Here is a 23,177-nt window from a genome sequence, read left to right on the forward strand (position 1 = left end):
AGTATTGGAGAACATATTTTTGGATCTGCTGTATTAGAAGCAGGCCATCATCAATTACAGCGCCCCCTGCTGTTCTGTGGCAGTGTGGCAGCCAAACGCCTGGCTGAGAACAGCTTGGAACAGCAGAGAGTGAGTGAGTTTGACAGCTGTGTCCATCAGTCATTTGGCCCCAGGCAGGAGAGGACGGATAGGCCTAGAATTGCTACCATTTTCCCTGGTCTCTCGAACAATTCCAGAGACACCTAAAACTCTGAAACCGATGCCCACCTCCAGATTTAGTGGTTTTCCATGCCATGTGCATTAGGATGCTACAATAGGGTGTAGGTATTGCCGCTACATGCTAGATTTGGCCACCAAAAGATCTGTGAAATAGGCTCTTGCTTTAACCAAAAGTGTAATTATTTATATTCAGAAGTATTCTGAGGAAACAGGCTGTTTGACAGATATTGCAAAGAATACACATTGGTCATTTTAGCAAAGTTGGCAGTGCTACTTATGACATTGCTGGACTTGTTTACCTAGGTGTGTGCTCCTCCGTCATTATGGCACCTTATCTCTGCGGGCGACTTTTGTCCCCTGAAATGTCTCTCTTGAGGTCTTTCGGTAATAGAGACTTGCTCATTGACCTTGTCTCGAAAAATAGATTGAAATAGAAGTAGCCAGAATAGCTATGACTTGAAGTGATGTTGGCGTTCCGCTCCCTAGACAAGTGCTGGAATGCATCCTTCGATGAAGGTGTTGAGATAAAAAGTCCTAGGGACATTGGACTTTGTCAATTTCACCTAGACCCTTTTCCATTGACTGAAATAACAAACCCTTGGACATCATAACAGTTGAAACTCTCTCTCTCTCATTCTCTCTCACAGGACACCTTGGTTTCTTCACTGTCCTCTTCCTTATGCTTCCTCGCTGTTCTTTGTCCTCAGTGGTCTAGAATTGTCTGAATAATAACTCACTGTGTGGCAGCTCTTGGTTGACTGAAGTTGACAGCACAATGGCCTTGTCTGAAAGGCTCCTGCCCTTTGCTATTGGACACATGGGTCTGGGCCACAAGAGACATCTGAAGGCCAGCAGTACAAATCCAGAATTTTAGGGGGAAGTAGGATCACCAGGGATTCATGGCCCACCGAGAATCAGAATCAAGACCATGCAACGTTTTCCCCTTCGGTTCTCTGTATTATAGTACAGTGCATATAAATCTAGTCCAAAATATGTACAAGGAGGGAATATACTATAAATATAACTGAAGTACATGTGCAGAAGCTTTCACGTCCATCCAGTTGCAATGTCTAATCAAAATCATGCTTTCTTGTGTTTGCGTCTTTTCTAGGCTTTCACCTCAGACTGTCACTTCCGTTTTGCTGTTCGTGGGCAGTCCCTTGTGTTTCGGGTGAAGGTGTGGAGACTGTCCGTACCCCAGAGGCTGGGTGAACAACTCTGGAAGAGTCTCAATGCTAAACTGCCGCTTGTTGGTGAAGGCCTGGCGACGACTGTTTGGTTGGGACAGTGGTGGCTGGGCCATGAGAGGGACCTGATGTTGGACATGGCTCTTGTTGGGGTCCCAGACTTTGAAGGCCGAGCTCGAGGTGAGTGGGTGGGTGTTGGTCTTGGAGATTTTGTGCTTGGGGATTTGGGCCGATGTAATGGTGATGGCCAAAGGAGTATGGATGTCTGGAGGCGGAAGGAAGGGTTTATCTTTTGGGTGGAAAGCAATGGGCTGGAAGGTTGCAGGCGAGGATTGGCGGTGTGCGTAATCCATCATAGGGTAGCTCTTGGGGTAGTAATCCCTTGCTGTAGTATCTGCAGGGAAAAAGGGCCGGGAAAAACGAACAGTTAGAGAGATAGAGGCTAAAATACAACACAGCATTGTGACAAATACATATTAATACTGTTGCTTCTACACTCACATACCCTACAGTATGCCGTGTACAAACCTAATGTATTTGTCACAGAATATAGTTGCTATATTTAGAGTTCAGAGGATTTAATGAGTAAAACACCTGGAGCAGAGGGTCATCAAGTGTGACATGAGGATGCCCTCAACACTTTTGCATCACGCCACACACATGCAGGCACGCACATACATGCGTTGATTTGAGGAAGCTATGGCTGTACACATTATGGTCATGATGAAAAATTAATGTATGTGTCCCAAGGCCACTGTTTGAAAGAATCAATACAAGAAATTTCAAGCGAAGAGGTACTGATGCATATAGTTTGAAACAGACAGTTTGGTCTGGTTTTGTTTGTATGGTAAAAATGTGTTATATTGACATTTTGTGCCACAAAGACATTGGTTTGGCTTGGTAAAAAAATAGCTGCCTATGAAATGGACTCATAGGGTTAGGAACAGTATTGTAATCGCTGGTTATTTTATTCTTTTTCAGGTTGAAGTGGGTTAGCATGTTAGCAACAGTTGACAGCAGAGAAGTTAGCCTTTTAGCCTGTCTCGTCAAATTAGCCCATCTCCGTTGAGCCTGCAAGCTATAGACAGGGCCTCTCGCTTCACAGCCCTCAGACATAAACAACCTTGCTTCACTGTTTTGTCATTTTTCTCTCCTTTTTCTCGTTTTCCAGCCTGACTTCCTATACTGTCCCTTCTCGCTATCGATTAAGTCACGGCTAATGCATGAGGCAAATAGCTAGTGGCAAGGCACACAAGCATGGAGCTTAATTTCAATGTTTGTGTACGTGTGCTCTCAAACCTATATCCTGGCCCGATGGTAATCATTGTTTCTGCCAAAATACTGTAGTCACTAAAGTAAAACTGGTAACTTGGCATTAGCCGCTACTGTTATGATTAGTTTTGACTACATCAGTATGGACGAGCTCAATGTTTGTAGTTGTGCATGAGTGAATGTAGGTTAGTATTACAATCAGCTTAGAAGGTCAAAATAAAACCTGAAGGGGTTTTAGAGAAATTGCTTCATGCTGAGGGCCAAAGCCCTGTCTCAGCACTGCACATCTAAAGTGTTTAAAGAAGTGACAAAATCTGTTAAGAAAAATGACAAAAATTACCCAAATGAGGATGTTAATTTGTTCCTGTGGATAGTAAATCAAGCAGTAATTTGCTATTGCGGTTAGACATGCAGATTAGCTCATATTATTTTGTGCACATACATTAGCATATTCATGTGCTTTTTAATTCAGGACTGTTTTGATTTATACTTGAAGGAGAAGAGGGGAGCTAAAGAATCACAATTCAGTCGTCTTACAGCAAAGGACCAGTGAATAGGTTATGTGGGCAGTGTGCGTTGAGTAGGCATGAATTATTTAGGAAGTGCTTTTAAAGAGAAGGACACTGAGATGTATTACACTGATAATGAGCAAAAGAAGAACAGATTTAACACTCACAAACACACACTTATGCCATATACACAACTAGCCTGAAAAAGAGAACTGCACAGCTACACAACTGCACACTCGCTTTAAATTATAGGCTGAACTGGAAAAATACAGAATTTTTAATATGCATATGCAGTACATTTCATTCATTTAATACATTTTATTTTATCTTTGCAGCTTTTGCATAATTGTAAGGTTTGATAAATCTGACCACTTCCTTTTGTGGACCTCTGGGGACGTCCTGAATTGGAAAAAAGAGTAATAACTTTATCACTGCAATAAGTGGTATTTTAGTCCTAAGGTTAGGGTTATGGTTAGTCTGTAGTAATTACCTTAAAATACCTTTAAACAATAGAAGTCTATGGTATGTTGTTATTTATGTGTGTTTTTTTTGTTTGTTTTTTGTTTAAATAGAGGTCACAATTCTTCCACGATTCTGTATAGACAATTAAACAAAATAACATGTACAGTAATTTACTAAAGGTTCGGACCAAGCGTTATTTGCTAAAGTATATATTAAAGACTTTACTAGTTTCAATACTGCATGAATCAGCGTTTTTTTAACAAATCTCTTGAATGAATGATTCAATGACAAATACATTTTTAACAATCACTTGTCGCCACCTACTGGTGTAATGATGTAATCAATTCGGTACAACGTTATTTGAAGCTTCATGTTACTTTCAAAAGGTGATTTACTCTATTTACTCAGGACTTCTGTGATTATTTGAATCAAGAACATAAATGATGATACTTTGTGGTTGAAAAGGCTATTGTGAAGCTGTTTCAAACCTACATGACAACTGCTTTCTCTGGGTCAGCAGCAGGGCCAACACAGATTTGAATGTGATCATTCTTGTCAAAGGTTTAATAGACTATGCCCTATTCGGACAGTAATTGTTTCTCATGTGGACGTCTGTAAAAATAAATTTGCATGGCACCTCACCTCAGTGATAAAACTCATGCATTCGGATGGCGATTTATTCACGGTGGAGGAGCGAGTTTTGTGGGAGTGCGTGCTGCTCACGCGGTCGGTTGCATGATTGTCTGCTGTGAATAAAATGTCCCATGCTTGGAATAATGAGAATAAATTCATATTTAATGTAATAATAATATCCTATTTATTGCTTGATTATTTAAATATTCTGTTTAAAAATAGGAAGAAATATGCGCTATATAGTTGAAATGGTTTTCTGTCTTTCAATTTATCTCAAAATTTGTAACAACTTTGTATACAATATGTTCAATGTCATCAGAATACAAATGAGAAAAGAAGAGTTAACAATGAGCTGAAAACTACAAAAAGAAACTACAAAAGAGAAAAAAGAATGTGAGGGTAAGGGCATGTTATGTTTAAATAAGTTTCATAAGAAATGTTAGGTAATGCAGGGTCCAAAGATGAGATGGCAAACTTTAAAGTTGAGACACTCACACACAGATAGCCTATATAACGCATATTTTTAAAACTTCTTTGTATAAAATGTATATTTATTTGCAACAGTTGTTAACAGCAGTAAGAAATTTCTATTGTAAGAACAGCTATTCAGCTGATGGACACTGTGCTGCGTTGTAATGGGAATATCCCAGGTGAAGATAATTAGGAAATTGCGTTGTCTCTGTTGCCCCCTTCACCAATTGCGTTCCAAACGGCTACATAATGGCACACAAGTGCCCTGCTCACTCCAAAGTCCCACTTCAAGGCTCTGCCCTTCGAAGGGAGCAGGGCATAGGGATGCTCACGAGCAATAAGCACGTCCCAGCCGGGTTTGTCACTTATTGGGGTCCCCTGGAAACATTTCCGTTGTGGTCTGTTCTATTTGCAGCGCGTTTCTGTATTTGGTTGTGAGTATTTGGAGCACACATGTGTTGTAAAACTGATGAAGATTTTTTTCTTGATTTGCATGTGTTTTTCTATTTGCATGTGTTTTCTTCAGTTGCAGCGCGTTGAGCTCTCTCGGCCACTGTATAAAAAAGGATTTAAACAGTGAATTTTTAAGTGATCTCTTCTTGTAAACTCAGACAGCAATTAAATCACCACACGACCTTGGTGTTTGTCAAAACAGTGGGTAATTCGGCCAGGGATTTTTAAGCGGGTGGTGGGAGAAAAACACTGACATTCTGGATTTGGACGGCAATAAAATCTCAGACTAACTCGTGTAAATGGTGAAAATGCCATACGACCCCCTGAGAAACAATTACTGTCCGAATAGGGCGATAGCCGACTCGTTGTCATTTAGGAATAAGTTCACGTGGGTGTTTGAATCGAGATCTTTTAACAATTAATCATCATGCAGCTCTACTTCATACTAGACATAGCCTACTAAATAATGTTGCAATAAAATGTAAAAATTCTAAAAGGTTTATGGGAGGGTTTGTTTTAAGATATTGAACACATCATTAGTATAAATGCTGCCGCAGTTAATGGAAATTCCACACCATGATAGAAAACATTGTGTGTGTGTGTGTGTGTGTGTGTGTGTGTGTGTGGTCCTCAGGGGCAATCAGGCACTGCAACAGGAGAGAATGTGACATAACGGCCTGATGATGTCAGACGCAGGAAGTGCTCAGAGAGTGAGCATATGCATCAAACTAATGAACAGACGGTAAATGTACCGACAGCCTCTCTGTCCATTTATTCTCTCTTTTTTTGCTGTCCTTTACCAGGTATAGGCTACCATCTCTCTTATATCCCTTTCTCTGCATCTCTCTGTCTCTTTCCAATCGTTATTCTTTAATTAAGATGGTGCAGGGAAGCTTTCTTAGGCACCTGCCACAAGTTGATTCATTCATTACACCCCCTCCCCATGCGCATGTTCCTCCTCCTTTTCTCCCGTCATCCTCTCATCTTTCCCTCCACTTGCCCTGCTGAACTCTCCCCATCCGCTCTCTTTGCCAGCGCAGTCAGGGCTGATCCACCGCAAGCTTTCCAAATGCAATAATCCAACAGAAGACTCTGTGCCAGGGACTGCATGCGCATGCGTGCGGATGAACTGTATGACTACACCGCGTTTGAAGGAGGAAAAATAAATCCCTCTCCATCTTTGTGTTTTATCATCTCGTATCTCTTTGATGTTCTTGTTTCACATATTTAGCCCGCAATATTGTTTACATTAGTAAGATCCCACAATAGCTTTACAGAAATAAAATCAAATGTGCAAATTATGAGAAAACTGTACAGAATCTCAAATAAGAACTTCATTCTACAATTATTAAATAAATAAAATATGATTTCTTATTAATTCATGACATTTTATTTAACATATGTATGTGTGTGCATTTATTATAAGTTTTTTTTTATTACTATTATTATTAGTAATAGTAGTAATGCATCATTATTTTTAGGACCTCTAAAAGTATTATAATTTCAAAAATAATAGGTTACGTTTTTTTATGAAAAAATTATTTCTTATATTGAAAGAAAAAATTATTATTGTGTGTATATGTGTGTGTATATAGAATACAATAGAATTGTGTGTGTGTGTGTGTGTGTGTGTGTGTGTGTGTGTGTGTGTGTGTGTGTGTGTGTGTGTGTGTGTGTGTGTGTGTGTGTGTGTGTGTGTGTGTACCTGTTTTTCTATCCCGGTGGGGACTTCAACCTGAATGCACACAGACTCATGGGGACTCGTGTCACAGTGGGGACCTAAATAGAGGTCCCCATGGGTAAACAAGCTTATAAATCATACAGAATGAGGTTTTTTTGGAAATGTAAAAATGCAGAAAGTGTTCTGTGATGGGTAGGTTTAGGGGTAGGGTTAGTGTAAGGAGATAGAATATACTGTTTGTACAGTATAAAAACCATTAAGTCTATGGAGAGTCCCCCGTGTGTGTTATATTTAAAAAAAAAAATTAAGCCTTTTTAACCATTATGTTTTTTGTTTTTTTTTAAATATTTTTTTTATTAAAGGTGCTCTAAGCGATGTCACACGTTTTTTAGGCTGAAACATTTTTTGTCACATACAGCAAACATCTCCTCACTATCCGCTAGCTGCCTGTCCCCTGAACACACTGTAAAAAAAACGTGGTCAGCTAGCTTCCGTTTTGTTTGACAATATTCAAACGTCACACAACATTGCTTAGAGCACCTTTAAGTTTATTAAATTTTTTTTGTTATTATTATTATTGTTTTTTGTTGTTGTTTTTTTTGGGTGAAATATTAGATAATTCTGGAATGCTTTTCTGGTTTTATTTTTGTCTTTTTTTCCCCTTTCTTTCTTGCATGAGAGAACATTCAGAACTTGGTGGGGAGAAAGCAAATATTCATTTTGCTTGTCAGTCTACAAGTGTCTTACTCATCCTTGGCTCCTGTCATTTTACTGGGATTGGAGAAAATATTTTAAGTCACAAACTCTGCTTTTATATAACTGTGTGTGTGTGTGTGTGTGTGTGTGTGTGTGTGTGTGTGTGTGTGTGTGTGTGTGTGTGTGTGTGTGTGTGTGTGTGTGTGTGTGTGTGTGTGTGTGTGTGTGTGTGTGTGTGTGTGTGTGTGTGTGTGTGTGTGTGGCATCATCACCCTTGTCATGCCATTGCTGGTCATGTGTGCCAGCCTGCTGTGCCAAGTGACTTGCATTCTGACACAAACACTGACATCCAGTGTGTGTGTGCTTGTGTGTATGCGTCACGTATGTAGTTTGAAATGCATTGAATTGTAAATGTGTCCTTATCAACACAGTCCTAGCAGCAGGTGCTTTAAGAAACCGCTCTCTCAACCTGTGTTGTGTATTGAATGAATATACTATAATTGTTGTGAGCTGAAAAGACCATCATTTGACTGTCAGAAGGGCCAAATTAGCTGAGATGTTGAGCAGATCACAAGGGGATCATACTCATACATATATGTTAATAGTTTTGCAGTAGAATTTGATGTATATAGTACACTCTAAAAAATGCTTGGTTGTTTTAACCCAATTTTGGGTCAAATATGGACAAAGCCAAATGTTGGGTTAAAAATGTAATTTAAAAATGTAACCCAACGGCTGGGTTTGTCCATATTTGACCCAAAGTCGGGTTGAAACAACCCAGCATTTTTGGTTCTCAACTTAGTAGCCCCCCCGACTGAGGCTGGTTTCTCCCAAGGTTTTTCTTCTCCTTTCTGTCACCTGATGGAGTTTGGGTTCCTTGCCACTGTCTCATGGCTTGCTTAGTTGGGGATACTTAATATTCAACAATATTATTGATCTGACTGTACTGACCCTGTTGTATGAGAACTGAACTGAGCTGGACAATGGCATCATTTACAGAACTGCTTTATGGATAAAATGAACTAATTTAATAATTTATGATCTTTACAATGGAACTGAATCAACACTGAACTGACTGTAGCTGAAAATCATCATTTTCCTTTGATTGTGCTTTGAAACAAGCTGTATTTTATAAAGCGCTATATAAATAAAGGTGACTTGATTTGACTGGTAATAAGGTACAACTGTGAAGATTTTCAGGGTAAATAAGGAACAAAGTAGTCCCCTTAAGGGTAATGTTCCCTCTAAGCTGCGCGCTTCTGATGCTGCGGCCGCGCAGAAAGAATAAAATGCCACGCAGAGGACAGACGCGAAATGTGTGGAGAAATCCATTTGTTTGTAGTGCAAATTATCAGTGCTCTGGTCAACCGCTATAGAGTGAAAACTGGTGAATGCAGTTTACAGGTTTCATAGAAAGAGAATGATGTGAGCGCGTGTGATTGGTGAATACTGTCATGTGTGTGCAGATAAATAGCTTAATACGAGAGGCAACGAGAAACGCAAAGACATGAAATAAAATGACATCATCATGTTTTAAAGAAGAGTGGTTTGATTAAGTGGTGGAAATAACGGATGATAGACACAGAACGGTAAAAATTACACATCCAACCGCGGGCAAACTCAAAGTACATAATTACATTAGTTTAAATAGATGTTTTTGTGTGTGTGTGTGTGTGTGTGGCTTTCAGGGATGGTTAGATTACTGTAAAAGAGTTCACATGTTTAGGGCTCCTTTCCCATTACAAAGTTGGAAACCCCCTGATAAAGAAAATACTGGAAATTCAGAAGCAATAAACAATCATTTAACTTTGGTTTAATGCTGGCTTTACTAAATTAATTGACTGTACAAAAACACTTTGTGTAACAGCTTACTTTATACTATATTATATTATTGAAACATTTTTTAGAGGATTTCTTGGTAAAGACTGATCCAGTTAACAGCACTGTAAAAATGTATCCTAAAATGTGCTTCATTTAGTGACTTTTTAATTAACTGCTTGTTTTTCAAAAATATATTTAATATCAATAAGTTACATCAAGGGTCAAATAAAATAGCAATGTCACATTCAAGTTAAAAGTTACAACTGCATGTTGAAACCATTGTGTTTGTACGTATGCTGTACAGGTCAGGTATAAAGAATATTTTTGCTCAAGTGGCGAAAAATGTCCGCCCAATAGAGAAGTTTTGCTCAGCAAGAAAAAAAATTAGAGGGAACATTGCTTGAGGGGACTGGCACAGTGACAAGCTGAAAAGCAATTTCACTTTCTTTTTTTTTTTGCATCCATATATAATCTTGCATAGTTAGCAAATTAAATACACTTATAAACTTAATTTCAGAATCACTTTTAAAATTACTCCTTTTTGTGTTCCACAGAAGACAGAAAGGTGTGGAAGAACATGAGGGTGAGCAAATGATACATTTTTGGGTGTACAATTATTTGATTGTTAAACACTTTAAATGATGTATATGTTGTAGCCATAGTTTCAAAGCAGCTTTGTGGGTTGTGAGTGTTTTAAGACTGTGTGTGATCACAGGTTTGCTACATATAACTTTCAAAAGTTTGGGGTCAGTAAGATTCTTTTTTTATTTTTTTTTATTCTTTTATTCAGCAAGGATGCATTAAATTGGTCAGCCAGTGACCGTATTCTTCCTACCGCCAGTGACCGTAAAGACATTTATATTGTTACAAAAATGTATATTTCAAATAAATATCTAGTTCAGTCATGAAACTATAGAGGGCACAGGCTGTTAGGTCCTTTAGTTCCCATTTACACCTGGTCTTTTAATCCATCTCTTTTGTCCACTTTCAACCATTTATGTCCTAATTTCTATGGACGGGTAAATTAATAGGCTTTTCAGATCTTTCAATCTAATGGACAAATACGCAATTTACATATGAACGCGTCCGAAGACAACGGAAAAACATCCAGAAAGCAGCAGCTTTTGTTTCTCCTCTGATAGCTACAAGAAATCAGGAATGTGTGAGAACATTGTGCTTGTTAAGTTTTATGTCTTCAAACTAAATTTGGGTCTCCAGCTGACAAAGTTTAATGTTTACGCATTAGGTCAGTAGGCGGAGAGAAAGCGGTATTTTGTGACTGTTCAAACACATTCGACCACATGAGCGTTTACACTACGAAAGCAATCCGGTCGAATGCGTTTTCGACTACCTGTGAAAGTGGACAAGCTCAAAACATTTAAGACCCCGTTTACACCTGTATTTAGCGTCATACACTTGTGATCCGATCGTAGGCTAGTCCTGCAGTGCGCTAGAGTTCCTCTGAAATCCTCCACCTGTATAGATCTGCTACAGGATTTATGTATGTCTATTTATGCAGCAGCAGCAGCATATCTTACATGCTCACAGCACCGAGTCTGTGTGTCTATTAGCAGTAGTAAGTCCACACTTCAGCAGCAGCAGTGTAGCAGATCTAGTCCTCCAAGACCAAAGTATTCAATAACATGTTAAAACTATTCCGAGAGTGCCGATGATACTCCGCTTTATTTTCCTCTAAAATCAGATACTGATTCAGTGTCCTCTTTGCTTGTTTAGAGGACAGCAATTTCCTTCAGCTAAATCAGAAAAAGACTAAAGTTATGTTGTTTGGCCCTTCACAACTTTTAAATAATTTAAGTCATACCCTGGGCATCCTTCAAGATAACATTCGTGATAAAGTAAAAAATTTCGTACCTTACCTTTTTCCATTAGATCATTCCCTACTCTATCCATATTTAAATCATCTCTTAAAAAAACATATTCAAACATAAAACATATTCTTTTTCTCAGGCTTCTTATTGATCCAATTGCGCTTTTAGTTTTAATTGTTTTATTTTCTTGATGATGTTATTTATTTATTTTTATTTTGTGATGCTTTTTTCTGATATATTTTATTAGTACTTACATTTTATTGTATTATGATATTTTGTTATGTCTGCTTTGCAGCACCTTGGTCAGCATTCTTGTTGTTTTAAGGTGCTATAAATAGCACTTTTAAAATCTTTTAAACTTAATATTCGAAAAAAGGTCAAACTTAATATATGTATTTTTTTAAATGTATCATGGTTTCAAAAAATATTAACTGTTTTAAAAATGTATACTTATAAGAAATGTTTCTTGAGCATCAAATCATATTAGCATGGATCATGTGACACTGAAGACTAGAGTAATGATGCTAAAAATTCAGCTTTGACATCACAGGAAAATAACATTTAAAATATATTTAAATAGAAAACCGTTATTTTAAATTGTAATAATATTTCACAATGTTGCTGTTTTTACTGTATTTTTCATCAAATGAATGCAGCCTTGGTGAGTATTAGAGACTTAATTTTTATTAATAGAGTTTGTTTCCTTCTTTCAAAACACATTTTAACAGAGTATATATATAATTTTATTTGGTACAACCAGGTTATTAAAGTGTATGTGTGTATACACGCTTGTGTGAAGATCCAAGCTGTTAACAAGCTTGTCCTTGAGTCTGTTTTTGTGTTGTTCCTGCAGCATGTGATGTATATTTTTCCTTAAAACCATGTATAAAACACATTAGTACATTTAAACAGATTTGCCATCAGCCTCAGCAAGTGTGTATTTAAATGTATTTCGGGGGGAATGTGCTAAAAACGAATGTTAGCTCTATGTTTAATATTCACTGTTTTAGTGAATTCGCCTCTTCTTTGATTCATAAGGTCACACCACTTAGTGTGTGTTTGTGTGTGTGTCCATTAGCATATCCGTATGATTACTGTACGTGCTCCCGAGATCATCCACAAGACATTAATAGCGCTGTTATATTAATAACATGTCAGAGGGTTTTTTCCTCTTGATCTGAGAGGTGATATTTGCTTATGTGATTACCATCCTAATATATGCACGGTTGTTTGTTCTCCCTGCAGTCAATGACACCGAGAATGATTTGCAATGGTAATCAGTGGTTGTGGGTAAAGTGACCTTGATGAACATGCGTGGCGTTTATGGTGTACATTACAAGATGTGACAGCTGTTTGTGTGTATATATATTGTGTGTGTGTGTGTGCGTGTGTGTGTGTCTTACCCATAGTCTTGAGAGAGGAGTATTTGTTGAAGCCCAGGTTGTTGTGTGGCTGGGACAGAGTCATTGCGGAACTCAAAGGAGGAAGCGTGACGTTATTCAGGTGGTTATGCTCTGAAGGAAGAGAGAAAGCACAAAGGAGCATGGAGAAGGAGGAAAGGGAGCAAAGAGGAGAGAAGGGGACACAAGAAGGAGGGGTGTGTTAGTATATGGGAAGTCAGCACATTTATAGCGACAAGTGCATGTGATTAGGATAAACTGCCATTCATTTAAGCAAGTAAAGGGGAACGAAGGACATGCATGCATAGCCAGAGGAAGATATTTTAGCTCAGAGGTTCCTGTAGAGCACAGAGCTAGCAACGCCAAAGTCATGGGTTTCAGTTCTCTGGGAACATGTGAACTAATTGATGCACTTTAAGTCACTTTAAATAAAGTGTCTGTAGTATAAATGTAAATGTAGGCTGCTCTTGCATAACACAATCTTAATTTGTTTTATGCAAGTATACTGCAAAAAAAAAAAAAAAAAAATTGTTTCACAATTAAAATATCTAATAATCCTTAAAACAAGACCAATTTAATTAAGAAGTGGCAAAGCATAAGATATCAAGAGAAAATACAGTGTCTTTTACCCTATAAAGCCTACTTATCATATTTGATACGCAAATTTCTAAGGCCTAGTTATCAACATGATCAAAGCTTTGCTGAATTTTTTGAATTTATTATAATTTCATAAAGCTATCAGAATGTCTGACATATAAATATCAGCAACTGCACCAAATTGCATACTTTTGCTCAAAGTAAAAACTCCATATTCTCCTTTATAATGCTACATATCTTATATATAGCATGATAAATGAGCCAGATAAAAGCCTGATGTATCAAATATGATGGCATGCAAACTTTTTTAGATTTTGTCTAAATTCAATCAACTGTTCCATTTCAAAAAGTTTTTCAAATGTCAGATTTTACAGAGTTAGTTAAAGTGTATTTTGGCTTAATGGCATTTACTCCTGTTTTTAATATAAACAAGTTAAAAATAAGTGAAAAACATCTACCAGTACAAAAAAAACAAAATGCACATATATTCAAAACAAGTCTATCTTATGCAATGTCAGTTCTCAAAGTAAATAAACCTTCCATAAAGGTTCTTCTAGATATTTTAAACTGCACAAAAAAAGCATTTAGTCTTGTCCGGTGTATTAAACACTGTCTTTGATGTTTATTTAAAAATTCCTTTAAAGAAATAAAATGGACAATTGGTGAAACATAATACAAGTGTAGAACTGTGAAATAAATATGGACAGCAAAGCTCAGATCAGTTAGTCTTGGAGGAATTTGATGAGAAGTGCTTGAGTTCATATAAAGGACAACAGTGAACATCCACCCACATTTTTTTTTATTTATTTTTTTTTTTTATTTTGGTTCCGGATGTTTTTCCCCCATTTATTTTCTTCTTAAGCATTTTGAAAAACGTTCCTACGTGACTATGTACTTAAAGTTCCCCTATTATGTTTTTTCGAATATTCTCTTCAGTGTGTAATATAGCTGTTTGTGAATGTAAACGTTCTGCAAAGTTGTAAAGTCAAAAGTGCACGATAAATAAAGTTCTTGTCTCCTAAAAGAAAGAATAAACTCTGAACCGCCTAAACGAGTCCTTTTTCATTCGAATCCCACTGCTTTCCGGTTCTACGTCACTAGAAAACACATTTGCATAATGCCCACCTATGTTGTACGTTGTCCGCCCGCGAACAACTTAACCAGCCCACAAACACGTCATTTTACTGACGACTGCTTCTCAAATCTCGCTGGAGTTCAACACGGGATTCGTTAAATGCTTGCTCTTGAAAGACGGGTCAGTACCCAGTTTATTTGGACCAGCTTGCTCCTCAGAATCACAACCTGTAAGAAGGAATAATAATTCTACCGGAGTTCAAAATAGTTTTGTGTTTTATATTGTGTAGGTTTCTGGCCAACCTGCTAACTCACGTTATTCGAATCCCACTGCTTTCCGGTTCTACGTCACTAGAAAACACATTTGCATAATGCCCGCCTATGTTGTACGTTGTCCGCCCGTACAACGTAAGGAACACGCCGACTTTTTGGGACTTTAGCTTATTTACCGTATCCCCCAGAGTTAGACAAGTCCATACATACCTTTTTCATCTCCGTAACTCTGTCTGACGCACCCACCGGGGGGATAAATGTTTATTGAGAGTGTAGAGAGACAATTTTGCTGAAGTCATTTGCAATGCTTCATGTGAGCGAGCAGTCACTGTTGAGCTCTGTTGATTTCTGCTTCCATAGTAAAATTGATTTCTTTCATCAGATTGTGGGTAGTGCAAATCTGAGTACAGTTTTAAGGCATTGTTTGGATCTCTTCTGAAACTGAAGGAGACGTGAGATTACTGGCATCTTTTTCTTATGAGAAAATGTAAGGTTATATCTAGTAGAAACAATTTAGAGAAAGAGATCACATTTTCACTTTCCTTTGGGCATGTTTGTGCGTGCGTGCAATTTATGTCCATTTCTGTTGCGGATGTTTGTTTGACTGCAATATACACGATTATCTGCGGTCTATATGCTGTGCTGAGGTCACTAAAGGTTATATGGGACACACATCCAGTGTCCTCCCCTTTGGGATGGGGTGTGTGGATACTGACCCGATTCTGTCAGACCACTACGTGCTTGTGTGTGTAGATGCACTTAACCCTTGTGCATCAATTAAAAAAAGTTACACATAGGTCCATAGTGGACAAAAATGTCTGTGCCAAAAAACTGTCATAGAAATTTGAAGCTTAGGAGCACAGACTTAAGTTCGGTCTCATTTTAAAGAAGACCCATGGCAGATTATTGCTAAGTAAACACATTTTACAAAGTAAAACCAAAAAAAAAAAAGTATATGGGTTTAAGTTTATGAAAATGATTTATGAACATTATTTTATATTAAATTTATATTTTATGAAACATGTTGAACTCTAAAATAGCTAGAAAATCAAAGCCATAAATCAAAACAAGTTGTGTTCCAAATTTGAGGTTGATATCTCAAAAAATTTGCTTTTAGTAATATTTTGTTTGGGCGCAGTACCGCATTTTCCTCATTGGACGCCAGCAAAACTCCACTGGTCACACAGAGGTTTGATTTGTTATTTGCAGTAGAGTTTTTCTCTCTCAAATATTACAAACACGCACACATACACATGTTTTTTTTATTACACGCATACAAACCACATTCTGACATCCATACCAACACACCCACACAATTATCGTTGCACAATTTATCCAATTAGCTCTATAATATGCCGAAGCAGAAAACAGGAATAAAACGAGGATTTGCTTTATAGGCCAAACCTGAAAAAATGGCACCATCTGGTAAAAAAAAGTAAAAATTTAAATTTTGAAGCCTTGCCAACAGAATTAACAAAGATTGCATCATGTTATAGTTAAATGGCCCTGGGATTAAAAATGGCCGTTTTAATGGGTTTTAATTCGGACATTTTTGTCCAAAAGGCGCTGAGAGGAACTATTTTGTGTACCTAATAAAAAAAAAAAAAATGTTTTTAAGAAATGGGGGCGAAATAGTAAAATTCCAATCAAAATACACACCTGAGCCAAATGTTATGCAGTTAGCATAAACACAGGCAAAGTTATCAAAAAAACCTGAAAAAGACTAAAATGTCCATAAGGATGCACGAGTTAACGTGTGCATGTTAGTGTAAGTGCATATGTGCGCTTTAAGTGTGGCAGGACGGATCGTTACTCCACATACACTAACGCTCACATACATGCAGTCCAGTTACAATTAAACCAGGTTATAGCACAGCAAATGGACTCAGGTCACGGACGATGGTTTATGTGCACATGACTCATAGGCGTTGTTTATCGACACTGTCTGACACATTTTAAAAGGGGTAATTGTGCGCACGCAATCACACACAGTGTTGTAAAAAGTATGTTTCTACTTTGCAGTCCAGATATGCTTTCAAATTACTGTCAAATGTGATTTCTGCATATATTTGTGTGTTTGTTTGTTTGTTTGTTTGTTTGTTTGTTTGTTTGTTTGTTTGTTTGCTTTCCACAGCTTGCTGAATTCTGATCATTTTGAGAATGACAATTAAATATTGCAGCACTAAAGGCTGGTGATATGTAGAGTACAACACTGACTTCCAACTTGTTTTGATTCTGGAAGTGCTTTTCCCATTCATTTTCTCCTCGAGGATTACAAACAATTCATCAATAAGAAGTTCACAGCAAGGGATCAAACCAACAAAGATAAATCATAACATTACGAACTTTGATTTGAAGCTAAAGAGTATATTAAAATCAGGAAAAAAATAAGTATTTTGTATTGATTAAACGACAATACCATGAAGCATTATGAATGATGGAATCAAAAAAATAATGGTACAATATAAAAATGTCAATGTATAGGCAGTATATTTTAAAATGTATTGCTATATATTTATGCGTGTGTATATGAACACTACCTTGGCTTTGCCATCAAAATAAATTACATTTTAAAATATATTAAAATAGAAAACAGTTATTCTATGGGGCCGTTTACAAGCATTTTCAACTAAAAACAGAAAACGTTTTGTGTTTTGGCCGTTCATTTACACGACAACAGCGTTTTGGGGGACAGAAATGCAAACTTTTGAAAACGGGTTTCAAAGTGCATGTTTTTGAAAATTATACCTTTATCGTCTCCATGAAAACATCATGAAGTGACATCGCCAACTACTGGCCTGGCATGAATAATACAGTGATTTTAATCATTTTTACAGACAACGTGTTGTTGTCTGACTTCAGGAGAAGCATATACCATTGATTCAATATTTTGATCAAATTCTCTATACACCTGACTAATGCTTTTATTTGTTGTGAATATAGTCACAGCTAAAGAGCTGTTTCTTTATTTTGTATGCTGCAGCATTGTATTGACCAAAAAGCATTCAGCACTGGAGCTATGTGTTTTAAATATGTAAAATACTTTATGTATTTTATATACATCATGTTTTATGCAACTAAAAGACACATTTCTTCTTGGCTCTTTAAACAGTTCCAGTCTTTGCAGTAAATTTTTCCTGATTTAGACCCATGTTCTGTCAAACTCCAGGCCAACCCAATCTCATTCACAACAGGAGATCTCTGTCTATGCCTCTACTTTATTTCTCTTTCATCTCTCTCTCTCTCTCTCTCTCTCTCTCTCTCTCTCTCTCTCTCTCTCTCTCTCTCTCTTTCATCTCTCTCTCTCATTCCTTCATTCACTCACAAGCAAAAGTTTCAAACTAAATTCTCAGATGTAATTCGGTCATGCTTACGCACCTCAAATTACTTTAACAAACCTCATACTCTGTAGCCTTAACACAAAAACACCATTTATCATCACAGCCATAAGCATGTAAAACTAAGGTATGAATTATGTTTTGGTGATTTTTAGATTTTTTTTTCTTTTTTTTTTTTCTTTAACTGCTATAAAAGGTAGAATTTGGCCCCTTTAACTAATAACGCACTATATTTAAATTCATATAAATTTAATAGACATGCATTTCTCTCTGTCTCTTTCTGGATCGTAATATTTGCTGTAACCAGACGCATTCTTGCATCATTCTTCTCTGGACAGACCATGTTATTTAAGGACATATACTGTATAATAAGAGATCTCTAACGCTTCACACCGATCTAGTGTTTTTCTCTAGAGGCTTGTTGTAGAGTAGAAGTGTGAGACTCCAAATAATTACAACTGCATCCTTTTTCTGTTTCTTCTGCTTCTTTCTATTTTCTCTGTTCGCTAGGCTATGTTGTGAAAGAGAATGGGTAAAAACAGACTGCGGTATTGTTTGGGAAAATGGATATGTCAACCAAGCAGAGAGATTCTTTAATTAACAGCACAGATTTGCCACTCTTCCGTTCAATGGATTAATGAAGAATGTCAGTTTGTAATTGAGATTGGTCAAAGAGTCCTCCTCCCTCTTGCATGTGAAGTGATGCTCCAGTGCAGGAGTGTCCAATCCTGCTCCGAAACATCTGCCTGTAAAGTTCTAATGATCATGAAGACTTTGTCCAGATGTGTATAATAAGGGTTGGAGCTAAACTCTGAAGGTTGGCCTTCATCTCTGCTGTAATGGCTAGTTCCAGAATGTTGAAGGTTCAACTTTGTTATTCTGTTCATAAACAATTTGCTTATCAAAGTATTGAATTTTGGAACTTAAAAACAGGCAGTTTTCTGTCTGTGTTGGCACATTTCTAAATGAAACAGCATTGGAAAGATGTGTCTAAATTGACGTGTGTGTGTGTGTGTGTGTGTGTGTGTGTGTGTGTGTGTGTGTGTGTGTGTGTGTGTGTGTGTGTGTGTGTGTGTGTGTGTGTGTGTGTGTGTGTGTGTGTGTGTGTGTGTGTGTGTGTGTGTGTGTGTGTGTGTGTGTGTGTGTGTGTGTGTGTGTGTGTGTGTGTGTGTGTGTGTGTTCCTTGCTCCCCGGGCATTAATACAGTATAATGCTGTATTGTTGGAATGTTTTGTTGTTTAAAGCATAATAATTGTATTGATATTAGGCTTTAGTTACATCAGAACCATGAACTATGATTAGCTTCATGCTAGTCAGTTGCAGATGAAGAGACATTTTCATTCTAGATCATTTGATTGGACAAAAATGAGTAGTGCAGGATGAGTCATCAATATTTTTGGTCCTTTTTTTCAAAAAAAAAAAAAAAAAAAAAGATTGTTTTAAATACATATATCTGTTAAAACTTCATCTGAAAGCTGTTATTAAACTTTGAACTTCACGCAGCATATATTTTACAGTAGCTGTTGATGACGTTTGTTGATAGGCTGGTCTGAAATCGGCTGTGAGGGTGAATTTTCTGCCTGAAGAGAGATCTCTTGGTCTGCCTGTGCACAATGCCTGGAAGTCCATGCTGTTCCAAGTTCTTGCACTGGTGGATTGACATTTCGTGCACGAGGCTCTGAGCGATATTTCTGCGGTCAGGCTGAAGTTGTAATCTAATAATCTAAACTCCATTACACGCATCAGACTCTGATGAAATCAGACATGCAGTATAGTGTCTCACACTGTATCTGCCCCTCACCCCAACCTCTCGCTCTCTTATTTGTCTTGAAACGTTTGCATATTATTTTTTCATTATCTCCACTAGTTCTTAATTTCTTGCAGATGAATTCATTTCACAGGAATCAAAGTACACAACTCAACCCATCTGATACTAGAAACTTTTGGGGGATGGGGGCACTTTTTTATGAATGACGTCATGTGACATGTTAAAGGTTAAACATATTGCTTGCCCCTATTCTCTGCACTCCATTATTTTTTTCCATTGCTCGTTCCTCATTGTTGATAGAGTGATGGATGGGCAACCTGCGCTCCTCTCAGTCTGGAGTTGCGTAACTTAATGAACTGCTAAATGGCTATCGAACTGTCGCTCCCTGTCACGGCCCCTTTTCCCAATGGGAGTCTGACGTTTGCGTCATAATTAATAATAACTGCATGACGATAACTGCAGCAATCTGGTACCCTGGTGAAGTGCGGGCACTGACCTAGTGAGGACAAACGGGGGAGAATAACTTGTGTGTTTTAGATTATTAATCAGATTTTGCTGCTCAGGGATTGTTGAAATGGTAAGGTTGGTTTTGGGTTTATTTGAGAGCTAGTGATCGATATCAGTCAGGGTTGATTGGTAAATAAGTTCACGAATTGTTCTTCAATGACTAAGCTCATCTCATTCATTTCACTTATTTTTTCATTGCTACATGAGGGAATCTCATTATGCTTGGACAATGAATGAGTTCAATGGAAGTAAAAATGGAAACAATGATATTCCAATAGAATTCCAGTGGATTTACAATAGATTGATATCGCAATATAGTCACATAAAGAGCCACATTGGAGCTTGTCAGAGGGTAAAACCTGTTTTATTTTCTTGCGAACATATGATATTGCTTTTTTGTGATTGATTATTTTGTTTAAGTGTCCAATAACTGATATGCCGCTGTCTGATTTTTAAAAAGTTGAGCTATGATCCACACAATATATCAAATAACTGCATTATGCAAATTATTTAAGTTTAACTTCACCTCTGGATACCATTCACCCTGTGCTTCTGTTTTGACAAAGTAAGGAGTAATCGTGGATATGCCGTCACATTAGAAACGCAAAAGAAATCACAGTTGAGCGTGTGGGAGCTAAAACCTGTAGTGTTTTCTCAAAGTAAAGGTCAGGTATCAATGGAGAATCACACTGAAGAGACAGAGAGACGTATGTTGAACCTTGCAATTAAATCATCTCCATTTTACTGTAAATAGAAGGAGGTTTCCAGCTGTTGAGCATCCACAGGAGGTACAGCTTAACTTTTTGAGTCAGACTTCACAAAACTTTGTAGAGTCGATTTCTCACTGAAGAACAATGTGTGCGGCAGAAAAAGTGTTTGATATCCATCCATGGATCCGCTCCATTGGAGTTGGAGATTTCTGTACTCTGAGGGCAGGCAGTCCCTCGGGATCAAATTCAATCAAAGACACATGGCTCGCCACAGAAAACGCAGTACTTCTCATTAATAATGCATCATCCCGCTCAGGAAGAAAGAGCAATCAACATGCATATTCATTTAGCTTTTTAAATATTACTGTCCAGCCCTTTAAGGCTTTGAAGAGCATTTTACAGCAAGGATGAGAGAGAAAGCGAGAACAAGACAGGGAAAAAAGAGATAAAGAAAGGGTAAAATAACCTAATATACAAAAGAAATATTGACTGCCACGAGGGAAAGAGAGAGTAAGACAGGGCCACATTACCTTGCTTTATCGCTTTAGAAGTGGAATTGAGTTTGTGCGGTTGTGTGTGTAAGATCAGCTTTTTTTGTCACACCTCTCCACATACACACTTAGAATTTATTTGAATTGGCTCTGATATAATTTGACGAATAATCAGTAGTGACAGTGATGGCTTGTGGGACTGTACTGGCTCACACACACACATACAAACCTTTTTCTGTCAAACTACATTTGGCCCCAGATCTGAGCCACAACACACAACCTGACACAGTTTACTGCTGTCAACATTCATTTAGTTACCTCACACATGTACACACACACACACACACACACACACACACACACACACACACACACACACAGACATAACTTTCCATTTGTTAAAGGGTGTATGCAACATGAACTTTAGTGCCTCCCCAACCCATGGCAGACACAATGCAATCACATAGCCAAAAATGCATAGGCAGGTTACATGGCTTTTGAACATTACAAAATTATATTGTTTGTATAAAAAGTTTTTTTGTTTGGAACATTTTGAACATGACATTTTGGCATAATTAAAGAGTTTAGCAAATGCTGTATTTGCCTGGTGCTCATATCTTAAAGTTAGCCCAGTATAAATAAAGTATATCAGTGTCATATTAAGCTGAGTAAGCTAAAACTAAGCATAAATCTAGTGTGTGTGTGTGTGTGTGTGTGTGTGTGTGTGTGTGTGTGTGTGTGTGTGTGTGTGTGTGTGTGTGTGTGTGTGTGTGTGTGTGTGTGTGTGTGTGTGTGTGTGTGTGTGTGTGTGTGTGTGTATGGTTTATGACGACACATCCTGTGTCTTGGTAAACCAAATGGTTTAAAAAACGTATTAAACAATGTTTGTTTTTTTATTTAAAAAATGGCAAACGTTTTCTGTGATGGATAGGTTTAGGGTTAGGAGATAGAATATACAGTTTGTACAGTTTAAAAACATTACACCTATGGAGAGTCCCCGTAAACCACATATTCGTATGTGTGAGTGTGTATTATAATGCGTAAATCATGAAGGGTTTATAGAACATGCGTTTAAAAAAATCTGAATTTGTCGCCCCCTTTATGTGAGACTTTTGTGTGTTGCGTATCTTGCATACTGCCAAGCACACAATGTGCTAATTTTAAGATTTTTAAAATCCTTATAGAGTACTGAACACCATCAAACAAGAGAGTATAGCATCAAATCATTATGAGAGAAAGGAAGCTAAGAAAAAGTGGCTCAAAGAATGTTGAGAGTATGCAATTATTTTTTATAAGGTAGGCCTACACTGTAAATTTTTTTTTTGAATTTGAATTTGTAAATAAAACAAAGATTATTTGAATAGGTTTCACAAGAAAATACTATTTCAGACTACTGGTACTTTTCAAATGTAAATTTCATGTTCAGTTCAATGTGTTACTTGCCGTTTCTTTGTAATTATTTGTGCCTTTACTTTAAATTGATATCTTTTCCTAAATAGTGCTCCTTGTTACTGTTGCTCATACTTTGTTCAAATCCCTTTCCCTAAGTGTTAAACTTTTGTGTGTCACTTGTCCTGCATGTAGACTTGAGGGTGGGGTCTTTTGAATTTGGCCCATTAAGCAACCACCCATCACCCCAGCAGCTGCATAGCAACACCCTAGAAACCACCTAGAAACACCCTATAGCAACCGGATAGCAACACCATGGATACCACCCTGGTAACACCCTAGCAAAGCAATACCCTGCAAACCACGTGGCCACCATAGCATCTACATAGCAACTAGG

General features: G+C 37.5%; 1 protein-coding gene and 1 long non-coding RNA gene across 6 annotated transcripts in view; one reads left to right on the top strand and one right to left on the bottom strand.

Annotated features, from left to right (window-relative positions):
* Positions 1-1,339: 1,339 nt before the first annotated feature.
* Positions 1,340-23,177, bottom strand: part of LOC309493155 (protein shisa-9) — a gene marked incomplete at its 3' end in the record, with an annotated part of 102,909 nt that continues 81,071 nt past the window's right edge. For 3 of the 4 annotated variants that reach the window (XM_082162264.1, XM_082162265.1, XM_082162266.1), the window contains 2 exons: positions 12,637-12,747; positions 1,340-1,800 (listed from right to left, as the gene is read on the bottom strand). In XM_082162264.1, the coding sequence (XP_082018390.1) occupies positions 1,340-1,800; positions 12,637-12,747 (572 nt within the window). The remainder of the gene's footprint in view (positions 1,801-12,636; positions 12,748-23,177) is intronic. The other variant, XM_082162267.1, reaches the window with a different exon arrangement.
* LOC309493229 overlaps positions 1,462-23,177 on the top strand; it is a 57,900-nt gene continuing 36,184 nt past the window's right edge. For both annotated transcript variants that reach the window (XR_014203832.1, XR_014203833.1), the window contains exons 1-2: positions 1,462-1,586; positions 5,841-5,948. This is a non-coding gene — a long non-coding RNA (uncharacterized lncRNA). The remainder of the gene's footprint in view (positions 1,587-5,840; positions 5,949-23,177) is intronic.

This window comes from Leuciscus leuciscus, assembly GCF_965113295.1.
Source record: "Leuciscus leuciscus genome assembly, chromosome: 1".
NCBI lineage: Eukaryota > Metazoa > Chordata > Actinopteri > Cypriniformes > Leuciscidae > Leuciscus > Leuciscus leuciscus.